The sequence below is a fragment of the Dromiciops gliroides genome, chromosome 3, assembly GCF_019393635.1.
Source record: "Dromiciops gliroides isolate mDroGli1 chromosome 3, mDroGli1.pri, whole genome shotgun sequence".
NCBI lineage: Eukaryota > Metazoa > Chordata > Mammalia > Microbiotheria > Microbiotheriidae > Dromiciops > Dromiciops gliroides.
Window position 1 is genome coordinate 173361250 of NC_057863.1, and position 23076 is coordinate 173384325.

The 23076-nt window shown below is 38.2% G+C and overlaps 1 protein-coding gene across 2 annotated transcripts in view; it reads left to right on the forward strand.

Annotated features, from left to right (window-relative positions):
- The window catches only part of COL4A2 (collagen type IV alpha 2 chain), a 294543-nt gene that overhangs the window by 153075 nt on the left and 118392 nt on the right, over positions 1–23076 (forward strand). For both annotated transcript variants that reach the window (XM_043992105.1, XM_043992106.1), the window contains exons 5-6: positions 21000–21134; positions 21222–21266. In XM_043992105.1, the coding sequence (XP_043848040.1) occupies positions 21000–21134; positions 21222–21266 (180 nt within the window). The remainder of the gene's footprint in view (positions 1–20999; positions 21135–21221; positions 21267–23076) is intronic.

Sequence of the window (23076 nt, forward strand, 5' to 3'; positions counted from 1 at the left end):
TGCATTACAAAGAGTTATAATTCAGCTTAAAAGAGACCTCTGCTGAGTTTATTAACCCAGTGAATTCTATTATCAGTATTTATTGTGAATCATCATTTTCATATGTAAACTGGCAGTAAATTCTCATTCACAACTGGGAATTTGAAATAGAAAAAAATCATATTAAGCTGAGGAGAAAACAGAATGTAGCTATTGTAAATGATTTATAGTTTTGTACTCCATGCAAAATTGACCAAATGGGGCGGAGGGAGAACCCAGCAAGATAGTCCAAAGATAATGTCAATAAGAAATTGAAAACTAGATGTGGTAGAGCTTCAGCAGGATGTCATGAATCCACCAATTAATAAATTAGTTTGCTTTAATAACAATTGACTTATATCATTCAGTGATTTTTAATGAATAATTTGTACTTTCATACAGAATTTTTCAACTCTTTGATCATCTGTGATTTCATGAAAATATTTCAGATCAAACACTTTGGGAAAAGATATAAAGAATAAGATAATACTATGGAAATTAAGAACAGCGGTATTTTTTTTATTCTGTTTCTAGCCTTCATAAAAGAGTAGTGCCTTTCAAGGCTTGGATAAAAACTGTCCTTTAAGAATGGCTTTTATGAAGATTGAGTGTTTGTTGTTTTTCCTAGTCAGAACTGTGTGCAAGCTGAGTCACTCCTCTGGAATTGATGTTAAGGTCATTTGGTTTCCGCTAGCAAAGGATTCTGGGTTTCATGTCTGAACAAATGAGCAGCACATTATCATCATTCCACCAGACTGAAATAAGATCAATTTCCTCAGGGGGTTGTTTTTTTCTTTTTTACTTATTAAAATCGAGTTTGTCTGCTAAACAAATAATCACATATAAACCAGGTAACCTCAGGAGGGAAATCCAGGAATAAAGATGACCATCTGCAGGGTTGCATATAATTTTAAACTACCAAAATTTATAAAAGACAGACTTTCCCCTTCAAAATTGTTAACATACTTTATAACACAGCATATCCCCAGTGGTCTATTGACATACTCATAATGTTGCTCTGATCAGAAATTATTTGAACTATTATTGTGAATACATTTAGTAAAGCACTTTAAGGTTACAATTAAAGAAAAATTTAGAAAATGAGAAAGACTAAATCTGAGTCCTGAGATACACTTTACCATGTAAACTTTCTAAATTTCATTCCTGGTAGCAGCCTGACTAAAGAGCACTGATCTGAGACACAGCTTTGTCACTAAGTAATTGTGTCCTTCACCAAGCTGTTTAACCTGTAACAATCTCCATTTGCTCAAATAAAAATTAAGGAAATTGTACTGGATCAGAAAAAAGAAAGTTTGGGGAAGGGGTAGATTGGGGGGAAAGATGAGTTCTGTTTTAGACATGTCAAGCTTGGAATATCTTTGGGATGTCCATTTTGAAATGTCCAATAAGTAGTTTGTGATGTAGGACTGGCGCTCAAGAGAGAGATTAGGGTCAAATATATAGATGTGGGAGTCTTCTGCATAGAAATAGTAAATTAAGCCAATGGGAGCTTATAAGAATACCAAGTGAGAGGGTGTAGGAAAAAAAGAGGTGTAAGCCCAGGTAGAACCTTGAGATATAACCATATGCCTATAAATGTTTGTTGACTTATTGATATATAGATGATGAATCAGCAAAGGGGACTAAGGAGAGGTCAGAGGAGACCCAAAAGAGAACAATATCATATAAATCCTGAGAGGGTGATCAGCAGTGTCAAATGCTGCTGAAAGGTCAAGAAGGATGAGGATTGAAAAGAGGCCATTAGATTTGGCAATTAAGTGGTTTGGTGTAACTTTGAAGAGGGTAATTTATGTCAAGTGATGAGGTCAGAAGCCAAATTGCAGGGGGATAAGGAAAGAGTAAGGAGAGGAAAGAAAGTGAAGGTGAGAGGTGTAGACATTTTTTTCAAGAAGTTTGGCTAACATATGGAGGAGAGACATGGAATAAGAGCAGAGATGATGGGATCAAATATGGAAAGTTTTCTTTTGTTTGTTTGGGGGGGTTTTTTGGGTTTGGACTTGCCTAGGGTCACACAGCTATTTAAGTGTTAAGTGTCTGAGGTCAAATTTGAACTCAGATCCTCCTGACTCCAGGGCCTCTATCCACTGTGCCACCTAGCTGCCCCCTTTTGTTTGTTTTTTAAGAATGAAAGAGGCTTGTAGGCAGCAAGGAAAGGACAACAGCGGGAGAATGACAAAGAGATAGAGAGGGTATGGTTGTAGGAGCAATATGATAACGGAGACTAGAGATGATGGAATCAAGGATGCATGTTAAATGGTTAGCCTTGGAAAATGGGCACCTCTTCATCAGAGACTGAAATAAAGGAAGAAATGGTGGAAGATGATGTCAAGAACTTTTTAAGATGAGAAAGGGAATAGGGGCAGCTAGGTGACGCAGTAGATAGAGCACCAGCGCTGGAGTCAGGAGGATCTGAGTTCAAATCCGGCCTCAGACACTTGACACTTACTAGCTGTGTGACCCTGGGCAAGTCACTTAACCCTCATTGCCCCACAAAAAACCAAAAACAACAACAACAAAAGATGAGAAAGGGAGAAGGAAGAGCTCTAGACAAATCGTCTTAATTTTTTTTCAGTAAGGTATTAGGTGAAAATCTCAGCTGAGAGGGTACTGTGGAAAACTTGAAGAGATTTGGAATAGCTGTTAGGAATAGGTTTGGAATAGCTGTTACAGGGTGTATGATAGAGAATCGGTAAAGGAGAGATAAAAGGATTCATTGGTGCAGCGAGAAGACATTTGAAATAAAGAATGAAAATTTGGAATGAACACAGTCAGCATGGTTGCCTGACTTCTTCCAGCTCCAATCAGCAGCATTTAGCAGGAGTGGAGGAGGCAGATGGTGAAAATAATACACACTTAGATCTTGGCAAAGTGTGAGCAGCCTTAGGGCAAGAGAGCAAGGGACTTGAGGCTGGAGGATAGTGTAGAGTTGAGCTAGTTTGTGAAGAGCTCAAGAAGAAAAAAAAAGAGAAGGGAGGAGAGTGGTCTGAGCAGGGATAATGGCCTGGCAAAATACTGAAGGAAAAAGAGATTTCATAGGTCTGGAAGACAAGGCATAAGGAGAAATGAAATTAGAGGACACATAAGGTAAAGGAAATTCAGAGTTAATAAACTTGTGAAGTACTTGTGGGTGATAGCAGGATCAAGGGTGTGGTCATCTCTGTATGTAACTGAGGTAGAGAAGTCAATCATACAAGTTACACAGATTGGAGAAATGGGAGACCAGGATATTTGAAGGAACATCAACATGTATTCCTCAGTGCCTTCTGTAACACAAAAGGGGCATCATTGCTCACACAACAAGAGCTGCCACCGTGGGCTGGGATGATGGGCCCGGCTTCCAAGTTCTAGTCTGTTCTTCCTAAAATACTTATCCAGGAAGATCTCTGCCTATACAGAGATCATCCAGCTGGACAGAAAGTCAGCATAACTCAAGTTCTTCAAACAAAATAGTATATAGAGAATCATCACAAGGCAGAGCTAGTAAAAGGGCTCTTGGAAACCAAGCCTAGATTCTATGCCATCATCCTACCGATGAGGACACTGAAGGCCATAGAGGCAAAATAGAGTCACACATCTAATACTTATCACTTCTGTGATCCATAGTCATTTATCTCCTCTGGCCCTTTATTTATAAAATTAAAAACTGTACTAGACTAATTCTGAACCTGGAGTCCTAACCTAGATTTCAGGTAGTCTGTGAACTTGGATGGGGGAAAAAAATACATCTTTATTTTCATTTAACCACTGACACATATCGTCACTGATTAACCTATAATTGAAATTTACTTCATTAATTAATTTTTTTTAAAAACCGTTAATCAGAGAAGGAACCCATAGCTTTCACTGCACTACTATCTACCACGACACAAAAGAGCTTAAGAACTCCTGGATTAGATGATGTCACAGGTCACTTCTGGCTCTAAAATCATACAAACCTCATAAATGGAAGGACCAGGAATTTGGAACCTACTTGTTTAATTATACCACACAACATCTCATACAACCAATTCTCAATTCACCTTGTTAATGGTGAATTCGGAAAAGCATAGCTAGTTTTGTTGTTACCAAGTAATCTGTATTCTTAAAACATACATATTCCAGCCAATGGCTTCCATTAACCCTTCAGAGTTAATGGAAGCCATTGTATATCCCCCTGTGTTACTTCACAGGAGTATTGGGAGGATCAAATGAGATAAAATTTATAAAGTACTTTGAAAACTTTAAAGTGATCTACAAATGCTATTTATGATTACTATTATTATTACCATGATACCTTTCATCAGGGATACCAAAAGTTACAGAGCTTGAGTTTCACCTTTTCTGCCTGCGCTCCTTCAGTTTCTAGTAAAGGAATTAATGAGCCATGAAATGTCTGGAATGTGGACGAAGAAGTAGAAGAGACTGAGATAACCAGCTCCCCCAATGTTGTAGGTTAGTTGCATATAGATTCCACAAATATTTGTATGTAAACATTTTTGCACCTCGTCTCAACTTGACTGCAAGTTTACTAAAAGCATTGATTCACCCCCCCCCCTTCTATAAATCCCTCTTCTGGACTCTAGAATAATACCAGTTAACTGGTAGACAGGCAAATATTTGCCTAAAGCAACAAAGTCTTTGGAGTTGCCTTGGCAGAGGGCCTTCATCAAAACTTTGATCATGGTTTGTATTGTATTCAGTCAGGATTGGGGCTTGGTACTGGAGTTCTTCGTGACTTATTTTATCACTGTGGTCCATTATTATAACTTTTTTCATATTTGTCAACTCCCACTTAATACTAAACAGTATTTCCTGACTCAAAGAAGGCTTTTCCCCAGGGCTTCCATCTCTCAGGACCTCAAGTCTTGACTTTCAAAAAAAAAATTTGCCCCCTCGTATATAGGTCAGAGAAAAGGAATTAGGAAATGAGTTTACTGCCTGAAGGAGAGGAATCTGATATGATCAGTAGCCACCATTTGAGCTCTGATTTCCTATAATAAAAATTTTTATTTATGTTGCATTTTACATACAGAGCACCTTTTGATTCTTATAACAACCTTGTGAGCGAGGCAGTAGCAAGTATCATTCTCCTCATTTTACAAATAAGAAAAAATGAGGCCCAGTGAGTTTAAGTAATTCTGCCCTTTCTTATGAGACTTCCTTCAAGTCTCAATTACAGCCTCACCTTCTGTAAGAAAACTTTCCTGTCCCCCCCTTAATGCTAATGCCTTCTTTCTGTTGATGATCAACATTTTAGTGTGGGTCCTATTTGTATGTAGTTGTTCACATATTCTAGCTCCTTAAGATCAGGAACTGTCTTTGGCTTTCTTTGTACCCCTCAGATCTTAACACAATTAGTGATAGTGAACAGTTTTGTTGTTTCTGTTGTTTAGTCATTTCATTTCTGTCTGACTTTCCATGACCTCATTTGGGATTTTCTTGGCAAAGATACAGGAGTGGTTTGCCATTTCCTTTTCCAGCTTATCTTACAGGTGAGGAAACTGAGGCAAACCGAGTAAAGTGACTTGCCCAGTGTTACACAGCTGGTAAGGTCATATTTGAATTCAGGAAGAGGAGTCTTCTTGACTCCAGGCCCAGCACTCTATCCACTGTATAGAAGTTAATAAATGCTTTTTGACCAGCTAAATTCAGTGGCTTCATAGTATCCATAGAATAAAATACAAAGTCTTTAGCTTAGCATTTCAGGCCCTTCACAATTTATTTCCAGTTGACTTTTCAAACTGTCTTCCAGTCTAGTCTTCTGCAGACATGCTGTATTCTCACCAAACTGTATTAGTGGAAACCCCCCATTCCCCCATTGCCCTCTCCCAACTCCATGCGTTGGCATAGGCCACGTCTCATGCCTGGAAAGTGCTGCTTCCTTATCTACACCCATGTCTTCTTTCAGCGTTTAGGCTGCCTCCTCCAAGAATCTCTGGCTGATCTCTCCAGATTAAATTCATTTCTCCCTCCTCCTCTCTTTAATAGCACTTTGTCTAGATGCCTCTTTTTGTCCATTCTGCCTTTTATCATAATTAGGATGGATATTTATTAAATTGAATAATTACTGGAGCTTGGACTAGAAGTGGACCTTCTGAATCCAAGTCTTGTGCCCTTTCTACATTATTCAGCTGAGTCTCTTATTTGTGACCATCATAGGATCATTTGGTCAGAAACCTTTGAGATAGAAGAGACAACAGTGGTCATAATGAACACTGGATTTAGAGTCAGAGGACCTAGATTAAAATTCTACCTTGGTCACCTTCTTCCCATGTGACCTTAGGCAAGTCACTTTACCTCATTGGGCCTCAGTTTCTCTATCTACAAAATAATAATAATAATAATAATAAATAGCTGGCATTTATAAAGTTTAAAAGCTTACAAAGCATTTTTCATGTGTTATCTCATTTTACCCTCAAAAAAACCCTAGGAGGTAGGTGCTATTATTTTCTGCATTTTATAAAAAGGATAATTGAGTTGGCAGCTAGGTGGTACAGTAGATAAAGCACTGGCCCTGGATTCAGGAGGACCTGAGTTCAAATCTGGCCTCAGACACTTGACACTTACTAGCTGTGTGACCCTGGGCAAGTCACTTATCCCTCATTGCCCCACCAAAAACAAAACCCAACAATGACAAAGGATAATTGAGTCAGAGAGAAGTTAGTTAATTTGCCAGGGCCCAAACTCATATTTTTCTGAAAGCAAGTTCAGCATACTGTCTACTGTGTCACATAGCTGCATCCTATGAACTGGATTAGATAGCTTCTAAGGTCCTTTCTAACCTTAAATCAAGTTGAACACAACTTTATAGCCATCTCTTTTATATTTCATTTAACTATCACACTTGGAGATCTTTTGGAATCCCTATCCTGTCAACCAATGATTAAAATTTACTCCCGGGGCAGCTAGGTGGCACAGTGGATAGAGCACCGGCCCTGGAGTCAGGAGTACCTGAGTTCAAATCTGGCCTCAGACACTTGACACTTACTAGCTGTGTGACCCTGGGCAAGTCACTTAACCCCAATTGCCTCACTAAAAAAAAAAAAATTTACTCCCACCAGATCATAGAGGTGAAAACTTTGAGCCAGAATGGACTTTAGAGGTCATCTAGGCCAAAGCTTCTAAAACTGTGGGTTGCAACTGCATATGGGATGGAGTAACTGAATGGGGGGGGGTGAGAGAATCGCAAAGAATTTAGCTGTAAATGTTTGATTTGTATATCTATTTTATATGCCTATAGACCCGGAGTCATATAAAAATTTCTTGGGCAAAAATGGGTTGTGAGTGGGAAGTTTAAGAAGCCCTGATCTAGGCCAACCCCTTCCTTTAACAGATAAGGAAACCAACGCCCACATACATTACTACATAATGCAGGGGTATGCTGGAGCCAGCTCATGGTTGAAAGAACCAATGTAAAATTTTCAGTGTCAGCCTTATGACTCAGAAATTTGCAAGTGCTACATATTGGGGCTTGATTTCTTGTTTGATTGATTCTCTTGACTTTTAAAAATTATAGAGAAGAGTAATAATGCAGGTTCAACTTAAACAGTGTTTCTGGACACATTTAAAAAAAATTTTTTTTTTCTCTTTGACAGTTCCTCAGTCTGAAGTTTGGGGAGTTTTTTGACTGTTTTCTCTCATAACCTAGCTAATGTGGGAATGTTTTCCATGACTACTCATGTATAACTTATTTTGAAATGCTTGAGTTCTAGTGGGTGGGGGGTGGGAATGGAGGAGGAAGAGAAGTTGGAACACAATTTTTTTTTAAATTGATGTTAAAATTTGTTTTTACATATATTTTGGAAAATAAAATTCTATTCGATAAAAAAAAAGTGTTTCTGGAGAACCAATTGTTAAACATTTGCCAACACACTCCTGGTCCCCCTGCGGAGTGGGAAATCTCTCCTCCACCTTTTGAAAGTGGGTCACAAGCCCCAAAGCTATCTTGATAACCTGAAGATGACTGCCATGTGAAAGACTGTGCTGGATTCAGCCAGACCACGTATCTAGTTATTGGAATCAAGGCCAATGTGGAAAGAGTACAAATGACTGCCCTCTAGTGTTCATGAGTTGAATTAATACTCTAGACAAAAATTTCCACCACGTAAACCTGTAGGATGTGGAGGTCTGACGACAGGGATAACAGTGGGGACAGAATCAGGAACTACTAGATGAGGTAACTCCCCTCTAATAATGCTCGTCAGCACCTTCTCTGTAACTTCGTTTTAGAGACTCTCCAAGAGCACTGAGATGTCTGGTGACAGCCAGGATATGTCAGAGAAAGAACTGAAAGCCAGATCTTCCTAGCACTTAGGCCAGCTTTTTATCAGCTGCAACACATGAAAGAGAAATTAGATCTCCAAGCTGAAAGTCAGTCAAGTCAATAAAAGCTGCTTTTCCTTTCATGAATTCTTTTCACAGCCTGGCATTAACAAATATATCCGATCTCCGAATAGCCTTTAAACCTACTGCTTTCCAACAGACTTTTGAATAAATTTGTAAAGCAATGTTTGGTTTATCACTGACAGTTACTGTCCGCAAAGCAACTTTGTTCAAATCTTTCCAAATTAAACTTCCAACAGGCAAGAATCCTGGTATTCCTTAGCATTTTCTGAGCCACTGTAGAGATTTTCCAAATTCTAACTTCATCTTCTAGCTCTTCATTTATAGCATACTCTGTCTTATTTACAGATCGTACTTCTTAGTTAACAATATCCCTTACACACAGGAGAAAAATGTCCAGGTAGTCTTTTATGCAACTTCATTTTTCTGAATCCTATGTGTTTTCTTGAACGTGGGGACCCATTCCCATATGCCAAGATTAGCTGGTAGAACCTAAAACCTTCACCATCTTCCAGGGCATTGGTAAACTGAGCTTATAGACTATGTGAGAATTGGTGAGGTGCTATTTATTGTCTGGCTGACTAAATTGAGGCCAATAAATGAAAAGGATAATGGAGAAGTTGAATATTTGTGTGTTTAGAGAGAGGAAGTGGAAGGTATTTCTTCAGAATTTAAGCTATTGGATGGAATACACATAACCTTTTTTTTTTTTTGTGAGGCAATTGGGGTTAAGTGACTTGCCCAGGGTCGCACAGTTGGTAAGTGTTAAGTGCCTGAGGGTGGATTTCAACTCAGGTCTTCCTGAATCCAGGCCTGGTACTCTATCCACTTCGCCACCTAGCTGCCCCCACATAACCTTTTAGCTAAGTGAGCATCTTATTGAGAAAATTGTCAAGATTTGCTATTTGTTTTGAAATGCATTTAGGGTACATCTAACTGAATAATAGCATATCATTTAGCCTAACACCTATAGTTAGTCTCTGCAACACTGCACCCAAATTAATTTTTGCCACATGGAACCCCAAGGTATAACTATAGCCAGAACTTAATTGTGTCTGAGATAAAACAAAACAGGGCTTTGCTACAGAAGTTCCATCTGCAACAATTATAGTTCCATAATCACATTTAAAATAGATTGATTTTTATTCTTACAAGAAAAGATTATAGGCTTAAAGCTGAAAGGAACATCATCTAGTCTAACACCTTTTTTACAGATGAGGAAACTGAGGCTTTGAGAGGCCCAGTGTCATGCATATAGTAAATAGCAGAGGCAGGGTTTGAACTCTACACCTTTGACTTCAAATCCAGCACTTTCCATTGCCCTATGCTACAGCTTTCTCATTGAGATGCTCAATTGGCTAACAGGTCATGCACACTCCAACCCCAAAATTATCATCAACAGTAACATCATTTGTATCAAAATAGATAAGAAAGGCATATTGCCTAGATTATGACGTGCAATTGGATGGGCATTCCATCAAATGAGTTCATCAATGTATATTTCTTAGACAGGCAACACAGAGGAATATTGAACTGTGCTGGAAGTTGAGGAGGAGATTTGAGTAATAAACGCAACTATCTATAATTCATTATAGGGCTGCATTTGAGAAATGCAGTGTTTTCAACAATCCCAAACTGCTTTGGCTCTGAAAGTCCATGTCTTTAACAATGGCGTTATTCTCTACAAACATTCCCAAGCATTTGTCATGGGGTAGGAACTATGCTAGGGGCTAACGTTACAAAAGAGAAAATAAACAATGTCCCTAAGTTTATATTCTAATGGAGAGACAAATGTACAAAGATAAGTGATTAGAAAGTAATCTGAGGGGCAGCTAGGTGGCGCAGTGGATAGAGCACCAGCCCTGGAGTCAGGAGTACCCGAGTTCAAGTCTGGCCTCAAACACTTAACACTTACTAGCTGTGTGACCCTGGGCAAGTCACTTAACCCCAATTGCCTCACTTAAAAAAAAAAAAAAGAAAGTAATCTGAGAAGCAAGAGAGGACTAACCACTATGGGAATTATGAGAGGTTCATACTGACACATAAACTGAGACTAGGGAGTATAAGAAGTCTAAAAGGTAGAAATCAGGGTAGAGTATGTTCCAGGCATGGAGGCCAACCTAGGCCAATGCATGGGGTTGGGAGGTGGAGTGGTTTGTTTGGGGAAAGCCATATGCTAACCATCTGAGTTATCTAGGCACCATAAGAGATCAATCAGCAATGCATTAAGCACCCACTATGAGCCTGGTGCTATATTAAGGGCTGAGAATACAAAGACAAAAAAAATGAAACAATCTCTACTCTTGATGTCTTATATCAGGAGTGACAACATATATGTGTGTGTGTGTATATATATATGTATGTATGTATGTATGTATGTATGTATGTATGTATGTATGTATATGCAGATTGAAAACAAGGTAGCTAGGGAGAGAAGGTACCAGCAATTGGAAGATTAGGAAAGGCTTCCTGTGAAAGGTATTGCTTGAGTTGCAACTTGAAGGAAGAGGGGAATTCTCTGAGGTGGAGGTGAAGAGGGAGTATCTTTCAGCCATGTGGAAGAGCCAGTGCAAGGCATGGAAATGAGATGGGAGTTAGAGTGTCTTAGGTGAACAGAGGGAAGGCCAATTAGATTGGACCATCACATGTAGGAAGATGACTATTGTATCATGATACTGGAAAGTTAAATTGAGATTAATTTTTGAAAGGCTTTAAGAGATAAGTAGAGGAATTTATATTTCATCATTAAGGAAGTACAGAGCCACAGGAGTTCATTGAGGCAGGGAAATGACATGGCAGATATGCTTGTACTTAAGGATAATCACTTTGACAGCTACATGGAAGGCTGATTGGGGCTGAGAGAACAATTAGGATAACATTGAAATAGTCTAAGTGAGAAGTGATGAGAGCTTGAACTAAGGTGTTATGTGTCAGCAGAGACAAAGGGTCACATGTAAGAGATTTTGTGTCCTTAGACTCAACAAGATTTGGGAACTGATTGGCTATATGGGGTGTTAGAGAAGAATGAGTCAAGTATAATGCCAACATAGCAAAGTTGATAGATAGGAAGGCTGGTGATGACTTCAACAAAAACAGAAAAGTCTGGAAGGATAGTAGGTTTTAGGGAGAGTAGACAGATAGATAGAAAGAGAACCAGGAAACAATAGTGGCATAAAAACCCCCAAAGGAAAGAGTATCCAGAAAAGGTTAGTCAACAGTGTCCAGGACCACAAATAAGTCAAAAGGATGAGGAGTGGTAAAAGATCACATTTATCATACATTGATATGGAACCCAGAACAACTTCCATTATTCAATAATATTTTAATATATCAAGAATCTGCATTTTCATGAGCATTTTCATTTGTGTTTCAGTTGCTGGCCTCTGAAAGTTACTATGACCAAAAATTTCATTGAGATTACTGACAGGTATAAATGCTCATAAGAAATCTCCTATGTATTTTTTTTTCTACAAGGAATAAAGTTAAATTCTTACCGGCTTACAAATGAGATAGGTTGTGTGTATGTGTGTGTATGTATGTATGTATGTATGTATGTATGTATGTATATGTATACACACACTTATATATGTATGTGTATATGTGTGTGTGTACATATATATCCTTTGATGCCTACAATAACTGTTAGATAGATCCCCATTTTCAGATGATAAAACCTGAATTCAGAGAGGGTAGAGTCACATAGCTAACAAGTATCTAAGGTGGTACACGAACCAGGTTTTTCTGGTTCTATGTCCCATGTTCTATCTAATATGCCATATTGCCAAATGGTCAGGTTGGTGATGGGTCTATCTATACAGTTCAGTCTTTTCAATTGTGTCTGACTCTTCATGACCCCATTTGGGGTTTTCTTGGCATAGATACTGGACTGGTTTGACATTTCCTTCTCCAGATATTTTTACAGATGAGGAAACTGAGGCAAACAGGATTGAGTGACTTGTCCAGGGTCACACAGCTAGTAAGTGTCTGAGGCCAAATTTTAACTCAGGTTCTTCTGACTCCACCGTGCTGCCTAGCTGTCCCTTACATAAACTTAGATTGACCCTTACCTAGCAGAGATATATGACAGTCCACTATTAATACCAGACAGAAAATTTGTTCCAACTTGATAGGATGTGAAGGGGCTTGTAGTCCACTGACATCACCTTCAAAAATGGAGGGACATTCCATGCCATGATGAGGCCTTGAGCAGGACTTTACTGGAATAGAACAAGAGAATTCTAACACAGGAATATTTGTTTGGTTTAAACATCCCAAGCCATGCATTGGTTCTTAGGAAACAGGATCAGTGGGAAGGAAGAGAAATGAGAGAGCTAAAAGACTAGTTAAATCAAAGACAGAAAAGGAAGTATATCCTTATAAAGATAATCAAGACAAATGTAGTGATGGAAAATTTGGAAGGCTGTTTGAAACTCCTGCTACTTGGGAATGGGTTCCCAGAAAGTGGGATGCTAGTGCCAAATTAGTGCCCTCCTTGATCACTACACTGTTCACCCACTCCCACTATCTCTACCTCAACTTTCAACATGTATATTTTTGGACCACCATTTCCTTGAACGTGACAGAGCCAAACTAATTTAGTGCCAACCTGAAAAAAAAAGTGATTGCTTTCACATGACTCGTGTTTAGTCTAAATGAAATATAGATATAATTCTTGGTTCCATTCCTAGTCTACACTACGTGCTCTGGAACAACCCCAGTCAGTGACTTATTGGTATTCTTCAACAGAGAAATCAAAGACTGAATAGCTCTGTAAACAGGCATTTCCTCTGTAGCCATGAGGCGGTCAGTCAAGAACAATTGCTGAGTTCATTAAGTGTCTACTGGTTATAAAGCTGCATACTATGTGTTGGGGGTAATAAAAAAAATTAGGTTACATAGCCCTTGACCTTCAAAAGAACACCCATCCACACTTAAAAATCACTCAAGAACATTTGTGAAGTATCAAACTGTCTTGTACCAAAATAACACCATACAACTTTATCTGTAAATACATATGAGTAGCATTCTTTAAATAACCCTGTAGTTTTTTATCTTTAGCTTAATTCATGTACTGTCTTACTGTGTTTTCAAATCTGCATAAGCATAACTCTGGTCCTATGCTGTAAATATATAATATGTAATGATTTCCACATTATGAACATATATGATCCTTTGAAAGATGTGTTGGATTATTCACCAGTGCAGATTGTTGCCCTTCCACATTGCATGAGTTTTATCTTGTGTCAAAAATTCATCACTGGGTAGGTAGCCAATCTTTTGGTAATTCTCCTCTCCACACTAAGGTAGGCTGCATGGAATGACTAGTCTTTTTTTATTTCTTAATATCAACGATGACATGCCTTATTAATACTATTGCTTCAGTTAAAATTCGACAACTATGCCCCATCAGAAAGTGACCTTGTGTCTCCAAAAGCAACTCCAGTAGTTCCTGTCAATTTAGAAAGGCTTGGGGCCTTGCAGTAGATCTGGTAAATATAGAGAGGCTCAGTCTCAGAGATCTTATTTATGGGATTTGATTCAGCAAGCATTAAATGTCTACTACCTGAAGCAAACAAGCTAAACACTGTAGATACAAAGACAACTGAAATAATCCTTCCCCACAAGGAGTTTACATTCCACATGGGAAAGATAGATTTTTTTGGCTACAGCAGTTCTTTAAGCTATCTATTAGGGTATGAAGGGATTGCAGCCTACATCTGTGAAGGGAGTATCCTATGACATTGACATATTGACATGTCATTGACATATTGAAGTGATATGTTTTGCGTGTTGGCACAAGTCCCACTTAAGGTATAGCATTACATAACTATTGAGACATAAATTCAAAATGATATTCCTAAAAAGGGGGGGGGGCAACTAGGTGGCACAGTGGATAAAGTACTGGCCCTGGATTTGGGAAGACGAGTTCAAATCCAGCCTCAGACAGTTACTTGCTGTATGACCCTGGGTATTGCCCCACAAAAAAAACCCAAAAAACCAAAATGATCTTCCTGTTCACAATACTACTTTCTTACAATCTCTTCCACAACTTGTCATTGGGCTCTTAATAACTCCAGCTACACGGTGTCTAGAATCCACAACTCCAAATTTTTATGTCCGCAAGGTCTCCAGCTTCTCCATACCCCATCCTTACTTTGAAAATGCAAGTATATCTATTGGATAGCTTTTCTTTTTCTTTCTTTTTTTTTCTTTTTTTTTTGGTGAGGCAATGGGGGTTAAGTGACTTGCCCAGGGTCACACAGCTAGTAAGTGTCAAGTGTCTGAGGCCAGATTTGAACTCAGGTACTCCTGAATCCAGGGCCTGTGCTTTATCCACTGCGCCACCTAGCCGCCCCTTGCTTCTCTTTTTCTAAAAACATAGTAGCCAGTGAACCTAGTACTTTAGATATGACCTGATAGTGACACAATGTACTAGAACCATTACCTCCCTTTTCCCTCTCAATTCAGCCTAGACTATCACTGATTCATTTTGATTCCCATGTTATACTCCCTACTGAGCTTGCAATTCAAATATGCCATTATCTTTTCTCCATTCTATATATGCGAAGATGATTTTTTGGGGGTCCAAGCGCAGAAACTTTATAATTATTCCTGGTAAATTTCTTCTTGGTCGTTCAAGTCAGGCCATTGGTCTAGTCTATTGGTTTCTTTTCAGATCCAGATTCTGTTATCCAATGTATTAGTTATCTGAACAAGCATTGGGTCTATCATCTCCTGATTCAATAAGCATGCCATCTATGCTTTCCTTAGGGTCATTAAGAAAAAAAGTTTTTTGTCATTGTGTGCCCAGGACTAAACATAGTGCCTTCCCTACAGGGAGGGGATATTTAAGAAGTGTTTAGATTGAATTAAATCTTATTTTAAGTACTCAAATATAAAGCCTTTGAATCCAGCATTTAGTACAATGCCTGACACATAGTAGGCACTTCATACTAACTTACCAACTACATTTTGCCTTTAATAAAAAACTCTCCTCTTGTTCTTCGTTACCTTAGCCAGATTCTTTTTTCTATAGATATTCACTCTAAATTATTAAACAGTTTTTAAAAGAAGATGTTTTTAACAATCTTGTCCCAGAAGCATACAAAATGAAATTGTAAAGCACAGTTTGACACATTTGGTTCATCTTAATAAGGATCAAAAGAGATAACATGAAGTTGAGAACTATCTTTACATGTAATGGAAAAAATAAAATACCTTATATGTAAAATTTAATTTAATTTAATTTAAAAAAAGAGAACATGCACAAAGCACTTGACAAACCTTAAAGAACTACATAAATGCTTGTTATTATTATTATTATTATTACTATTATTATCTTAAGCAAGATGTATGAGCAAAAGTCATCAAGGTTTAAAACTTGGGCACCAATCTGTCCTATTCCTAATTGTCACCATCTTCAGTGACCTGTGATTTCAGTGTGATCTGAAAATTCTTCTCCAGTGCCAAATAAATTACTGGTCATAGTCTCCAATGTAAGAAATGGGATATGTCTAAAATTTTAAACAAATATGGTATGCAGCCCTTGGGTGGTTCAGACACTAAGGACATTCTTATCTGAAGTGATGTTTCAAAGTGGTCCTTTCCACTTCTTGTGCTGACACATTTTGTGGCTGGTGACAAATTGCTCCCAAAATTCAACCCAAGGAGGAAATTCCTGGGGAAGTATTGTATAATAGATTAAAAACCCAGTGTGCTTATTTGGAAGCCTTATTTTCTTCAATGCTATTTAATTCAGCAAACATTTATTTAGTACCTGTTATGTTCAAGGCATGTAGCAGCATTGCTAGGCACTAGGGAAACAAAAATAAAGACAGATCCTGACCTTAAAAAGGTCATCTGTAAAATTATGGGGTTCTTAGCCCTAGAGCAGTGATACTATTGTACTATGAAGACCATATGTGAATAACTATGATACTAAACTATGTGTGAATGACGAGGAGAGATGAGAGTCCTTTTTACCTAAGTATAAGAGTTGTAGGGAAGGATCAGAGAATCTCAAGCCTTGCAGGAAGAGAGAAATTTTTACAATCATCATATGGTATAATGAAAGGCTCAGAAGTGGAAGAGACCAGCATAAGAATAGAAAATGTGGAGGACAGTTTCACTGAAACACATAGTGTGCGAAGGACGGGGAAAATAGGATGAGATGATACTAGAAAGGTGCACTGGATCTAGACCTGGGGCAGGTCCCAACTGCTAGGACAAGAAGACTGCGCCGTATTCGTTATTACCTTGGCAGCAGAGTGAAACAGCAGGTTGAAATAGGGATAGTCTGGTGGCTCATACAATAATCCAGAAGTGAAGTAGTAAATACCTGCTTAGCCTAGAGGTGCTGCAGTGAGAGCAGAAAGGAGAAGGATTTCAGTGAAACATCTTTCTCCTTCCTTCAGAGACTCGCTCCTTTTTTCCCTTTCTTGCCCAGACAGAGCTTGAAGGTTAATAAAATGTAGGTAGACACAGCCATTCATTTGTGGAGCTAATCAGACAAACTAACAGAAGTGTGAGCTGAATTTTTCTTGACGCCTCTGGAATCAATCATTTTAAGCCTCAGGTTGTAGAATTTTTCTACGTGTAAACATTACTAATTACAGTTGGGATTTTTACCTCTTCCATAGGAACCAGATTTAAAATCCTCGAAACCTCAGTAAAAATGTCTCAGGATTTTAAGTGTATCCTATCTGCAGCCCTGGTATTTAAACAATGTGTACTCAAGTCTGAACATATACCTCTAGGTCTCTTCTACCCCAAATTGACCCATTCTCTCCCACCCACATTCCAGTAACCTTTAGTGTGTGAAAATCCACCATGATGTTTATTATACTCTAAGATTAAAGTTGAAGGTTTCCAGTAGAAAACACTTGATCTTAATAGGGAAAAAATAAATTTAATGGAAAAAGAAGAAAAAGTGTTCTGTTATCCTTTTTTTCTCTCCCTAACTCAATCAGCCTTTCCCTAAGAGAAAGTTGAGTGAGATGATCTCTAAGGTCCCCTACAACTCTAAAAAGTCTATGAATTGGGGTCAGCTAGGTGGCGCAGTGGATAGAGCACCAGCCCTGGAGTCAGGAGGACCTGAGTTCAAATCTGGCCTCAGACACTTGACATTTACTAGCTGTGTGACCCTGGGCAAGTCACTTAACCCCAATTGCCTCACAAAAAAAAAAAAAAAAGGAAAAAAAGTCTATGAATCTTTGTCCAGTTGCTTTATGGAAGAAATCAAGAGAAATTTTATCTGAGGATTAGTTTCCCCTGAATGTGTTTTTCTGAGAGAAATGTTATTTGGGCAATGATTTATCTTCACACATTGTCATTTAGCATATTATAAAATTATAATCTTGATGATATCACGGTGCATATATTTGATTGAAAGAGATGGCATATGCTCCCATACTGAGAACTTTCATGCTTGCCATTATAATAATGATGATGATGATAATAACTATTATTTTACAAATATTTTCTCACTTGATTCTCACAATAACCCTGGGAGGTAGGTATCATTGTTATCCTCATTTTACAAATGAGGATACTGAGGCAGGCAGAGGTCACATGACTTGGCCAGGGTTACACAGCTGGTAAGGGTCCAAGACCAGATTTGAATTAAGATATTCCTGACTCCAGGCCCAGTGCTCTGTCCACTATTGTAGAAATGTTATTTTCAAGCATGTCACTGGAATTTCTGGACAAAAAGCTAGGTGCTTCCTCAATCAATGCAAATAAATTAAACTAGTCTGCCAGTCTTTGTCTTAATTTATTTTTAAAACAAGCTAATACAAAAGGAAAGGGAGAGGTGGAAGTCACTTTTCCAGTCCATTCTTGGACTAAGGATGGAAGTTGTCTGGCAGGGATTATGATTAACACTAAGGAAAATCCCTTCTCTTAAACTAATCATTCCAGATGGGCTTTATTGTCAAATAAAGGGCAGGATATCCTATGGAAGGCCTAGTCACCTAACAACTTAAACATTTAAAGGCATCATATCCTTTGGCATTGAAGTGTAATTACTCTGATTAAAGTAAGACACCTTTAGTTTAATCAGAATAATGAAACATTGAAAGTATGGGGAGAAGATGTGAGTTGTGATTCTCAGAAGCACAACACATTACCCAGTTCTTCCATGGGCTTACTCCTGGACCTTCTTAAATCAGACACTGTCTGGAGCTCTGTTCATGAACTGTTTCATCCGGTCAGAAGCTTAGAATGAACTATGCTGAAATGACACCCTCCACCAAAATAGGAAAGTCCAGGACTATATTCCAAATGTCTGTCTTCCCATACAAAAGTTAAAGGTCATAAGAAGAAAACTTTGATCTTCAAAGAATGACTGACAATGCAAGGAAAATGACTAAATGATGTGGTTAGTCACTTATCACACATCAAAGATTATCCAGAAAAGAGTAAATAGATACTGGACAGAATTGTGATTTTTCGTATTTAGAATATAAATATTCCATTTGGATTAGTGAAGGATTTGTTTCCTTCTGGTCCAACTTATAGAAAGATTCTTACATAGGTAAAAATGTCATTAAGAAAAAGAAGGGCAGAAATGGTGGGGAAATTGTTTTCCTTAAAACATATTAAAGTAACACTATTGTTTGCATGTAGTTGTATGCAAGTCATCTCTCTGAGCTCCTTGAAAGAAGGGACTGTCTTTTTGCCTTCTTATTCCCACTGCTTGCCAGTGGCTCTTAGTAGGATCTTTTTTTTTTTTTTTGGTGAGGCAATGAGGGTTAAGTGACTTGCCCAGGGTCACACAGCTAGTAAGTGTCAACTGTCTGAGGTCATGATCCTCCTGACTCCAGGGCCGGTGCTCTATTCACTGAACCACCTAGCTGCCCCTCTTAGTAGGATCTTAATAAATGTTTATTGACTGCCTCACTCACAAATTACAAGCTTGTATAGAGCATCTCAAAAGTCTTAGTACTGTTTTAAGCTCCAATAGTTTAAAACTGCATGTAGATTTTTGGAACATTGCTAATTATTGGTTTACTTTGGAGGGAAAAAATAAGGGATGGTTTTATAGTAATTGATAGTTTCTAAATCACTTTCCTATATGTTACTATATTTTGGACCTCGAGACAACAGGGGTAGATAGAACAATGTGATAAAATAATAGAATTTGGCAAATGCCCAGGGGTCCCACCTGATTGATTTAGTATTTTTTGAGAAACCAACTAAGTACCTACTTGGGATGATTAGCTATAAGCCACACCTGGCCTTCCCTGAGTGATGTATACTGCTGATGTCAGCAGGGGGACTACTCTCAGCCATGCAAATCAAAGAACCTCCCTTTTGGGGAAGGGAGAGAAAAGCTAGAAAAAGAGAACACTGGGACTGGGAGCTCTCTTTCCAGTTTTTCTCTTGAGATAAGGCTTTCAGGGGCTTTTAAAAGTAAGGGAGATTGGTTAAATGAGGGAGGCAGTGGGGGTAGGGTTAAAGAGATCCACCAGATTAGTTGGCTCATGGCCAAAATAAGGGGTGGGTGGAGTGGGTTAAAGAAACCCACCAAGTTCATTAACTCCCGTCTGGCTTGTCAAAACTGTAGGGGCCAAATTTAATATGGGGAGAGTTCATTGGGTGGCTCACCATAATATTGGGGTTCAGAAAATGAGGGAACTTTAGGTCCAAAGTTTCCTCCTTTCCAAACTGCCTTTTTTAGTTATTTCTCCCAGGCTAATAAATGAGATTAACAGCATCTTTTCCACCAAAAAGCCAGGTTTTATTAATGGGGATAAAATATACAACAAAGGTGAAGTTAACGAAGTCAGGGACAAGGGAATAGGGGAAGAGAAAAATGGATAAGCTCCCTCCCTCTAGCAAAGACTGACTCAATCCCCAAACTTGCTTCCAGCTCAGCTAATTCAAAGAGCTGGCATCCTTTCTATTAACTTACCACCTGGGGTCTGTAGTTTCTACAGGAGTCAGCTGTGCAGCCCCTTTCCAGTCTGCTTTGGGAAGCTCACCAACAGGAAAGAGCTCCCAGCCTCAGCATTCTCTTTTTCTACCTTTTCTGTCCCTCCCCCAAAAGGGAGGTCCTTCAATTTACTGGGCTGAGAGTGGTCCCCCTACTGACATCAGCAGTATGCATCACTCAGGGTAGGCCAGGTGTGGCCTATATCTAATCATCCCAAGTAAGTACTTAGTTGGTTTCTCAAACAATACTAAATCAATCAGGTGGGACCCCTGGGCATCTGCCAAATTCCATTATTTTATCACAACAGATATATAATATAATATAATTATATATAATATACAATAATAATAATAATATATCCCCATTTTACTGATGAAGAAATTAAATTTGAAACAGGTTAGGTGACTTGCCAATGGCCTTGGAATGATAGTGCTCTTTCCATGATGGCATGCTTATTTAGATCTTAATCCAATGTCATTTTTAAGACCTTATGATAATTCTTTATTTCATTCTGAAACACTACTCTGGATGCTGTGCTAGGAAGTGCATAGAGGAATATTGTAGCTAGCACATTGCATCTTCTGAAGGATCGTTTTATCCAAGTAAAGAAAGATTATTAATTCAAAGTAAATAACTAATGAGGATGCCTACTTAACCATGATCCATTATGGAAATAATCCTATATTTATGTGGGTTTTTTCAGGGTCAACCAGGACCAGTCGGGCCACAAGGATATAATGGACCACCAGGGCTACAAGGTATTCCTGGATTACAAGGGCGCAAAGGTGATAAAGGTGAACGGGGAGCACCTGGAATAACAGGGCCCAAAGGAGACGTGGTATGTTTGTTACCAACATTTCATCTGGCTTTATAAAGAAAGCATAATTGAAACTTCCATCTCAAGTTGTTTTTTTTTCTTTTTTAGGGACAAAGAGGTGTTTCTGGATTTCCTGGTGCTGATGGAATTCCTGTAAGCAATAGATTAACTGAAATATTTTTAAATATTCTGTATGTTCTGAATAGGATAAAGCTGTCCTAATTCAAGTTCCCTTCTCCCTTTTTCCTTATTTCTACATTAAAATTCTTAGGAAATAAATACAAAAAATGCCCCCTTTTGCACTTTTTCCTAATTTCTCAGTAAAGTGCTTGGTAAATTGCCAAATGAATTTATTCTTTTATAACTTTGGGTTCAAAACTTAATTTTCAGAACTAAGATTATTTCCCCAACACTGGATATTCTATAAAAGTAAAAGCTACAATTCTAATAAAAAATCTCCTGGGAAAGATAAAATGCAATAATTTTATAAGGCACATTGTAAACAACAAAGATATACATATATGTGTTTATATATATACATATGTATAGAGAGAGAGAGGAGGGGGTATAGATATATATCATCTATTGTATTATTAAGGTTATCAGTCTAAGATGTCATTCTTGAAATTTTGCAAGAAATATAAAGGTATGTTCGAGTCTATACATAATAAATCACCCTTAAAATTTGTGCAGTTTTTCCTGTTTTCTGAGGTAAACACAAATAAAAAGAAAAAAGAAAAGGCATGCTTTGTTCATGGGAAAATCTCAAAATGTAATAAAATGTGTTTTTCTAACCTAGTTTACTTTACTTCTTGTGGCATAGAAAAATAAACAAAACAGCCTGACTCACAGGAATCCCTGAACAGATTTCCCAGGCCTGGTTTCCTGACCAGTGCTCTGACATCAAGGTCTCTGTTTATCACATCCTCCTCCTATCCTGCCATTTCTTTAGCTTTAAGACATCTGCTTCATCCTTGTCCATATTCTCAGATTGTCTTGCTCTCACCCAGATATTCATTCTCTCCGTGTGTCTCTGTCTCTGTGTGTGTCTCTCTACTCCCTCCCTCTCTCTCTCTCTCTCTCTCTCTCTCTCTCTCTCTCTCTCTCTCTCTCTCTCTCTCTCTCTCTCTCTCTCTCTCTCTCTCTCCCCTTCACTCACATCCACATCCTTTCTATTCCTCTCTTATTTCAAAGCCCCCCCCATGGTAAGATGAATAATTTGTAGGAAGATAGAAAGATGGTCATTGAATAGTTCAAGAAAAATCAGCATCATAATATCTTGTTTCTCTTCAAATCACAATTTTTACATTTAAAGTCAAGTTTCACAACAGTTGAAGAAAATAATGAAGTAAAAAAATTGGAAATTATGATTTTCCAAACATGACAAATGCTGATCCTAAGAGGTCACAGGAAGGGTGGACTGTTACAGTGGGGATAGAATAAACACATCAATTAAATTATGCTATTATGAATTTGTCAAGAAATAACTGTGCCATCAATCAGAATATTTAAGAATCAGCCAAAATCTATCTTCTTGTCTCATGAGAGTTAAAAGCTGAGGATGGAAGAATTGCACTACTAAATTTCTGGATAACAAGCCTCAAAAAAATCATGAGGAAAAAAATTTCAAGTCTTTGATTTTATGAAATAAAAAGATTTGCTAGATACCTCAGAAATTGTTTCTATAACATCCCAAGCAGGTTGGAGGTTTTCTAAGCTTCATCAGTAAAGGAAGTGAAACTGAATAATTTAATTCTATTGAAATATAAACTTCTTGGGGGCAGCTAGGTGGCACAGTGGATAAAGCACTGGCCCTGGATTCAGGAGGACCGGAGTTCAAATACGGCCTCAGACACTTGACACTTACTAGCTGTGTGACCCTGGGCAAGTCACTTAACCCTCATTGCCCCACAAAAAATAAATAAATAAATAAATAAACTTAAGGCAGGAATTTACTTTAGGA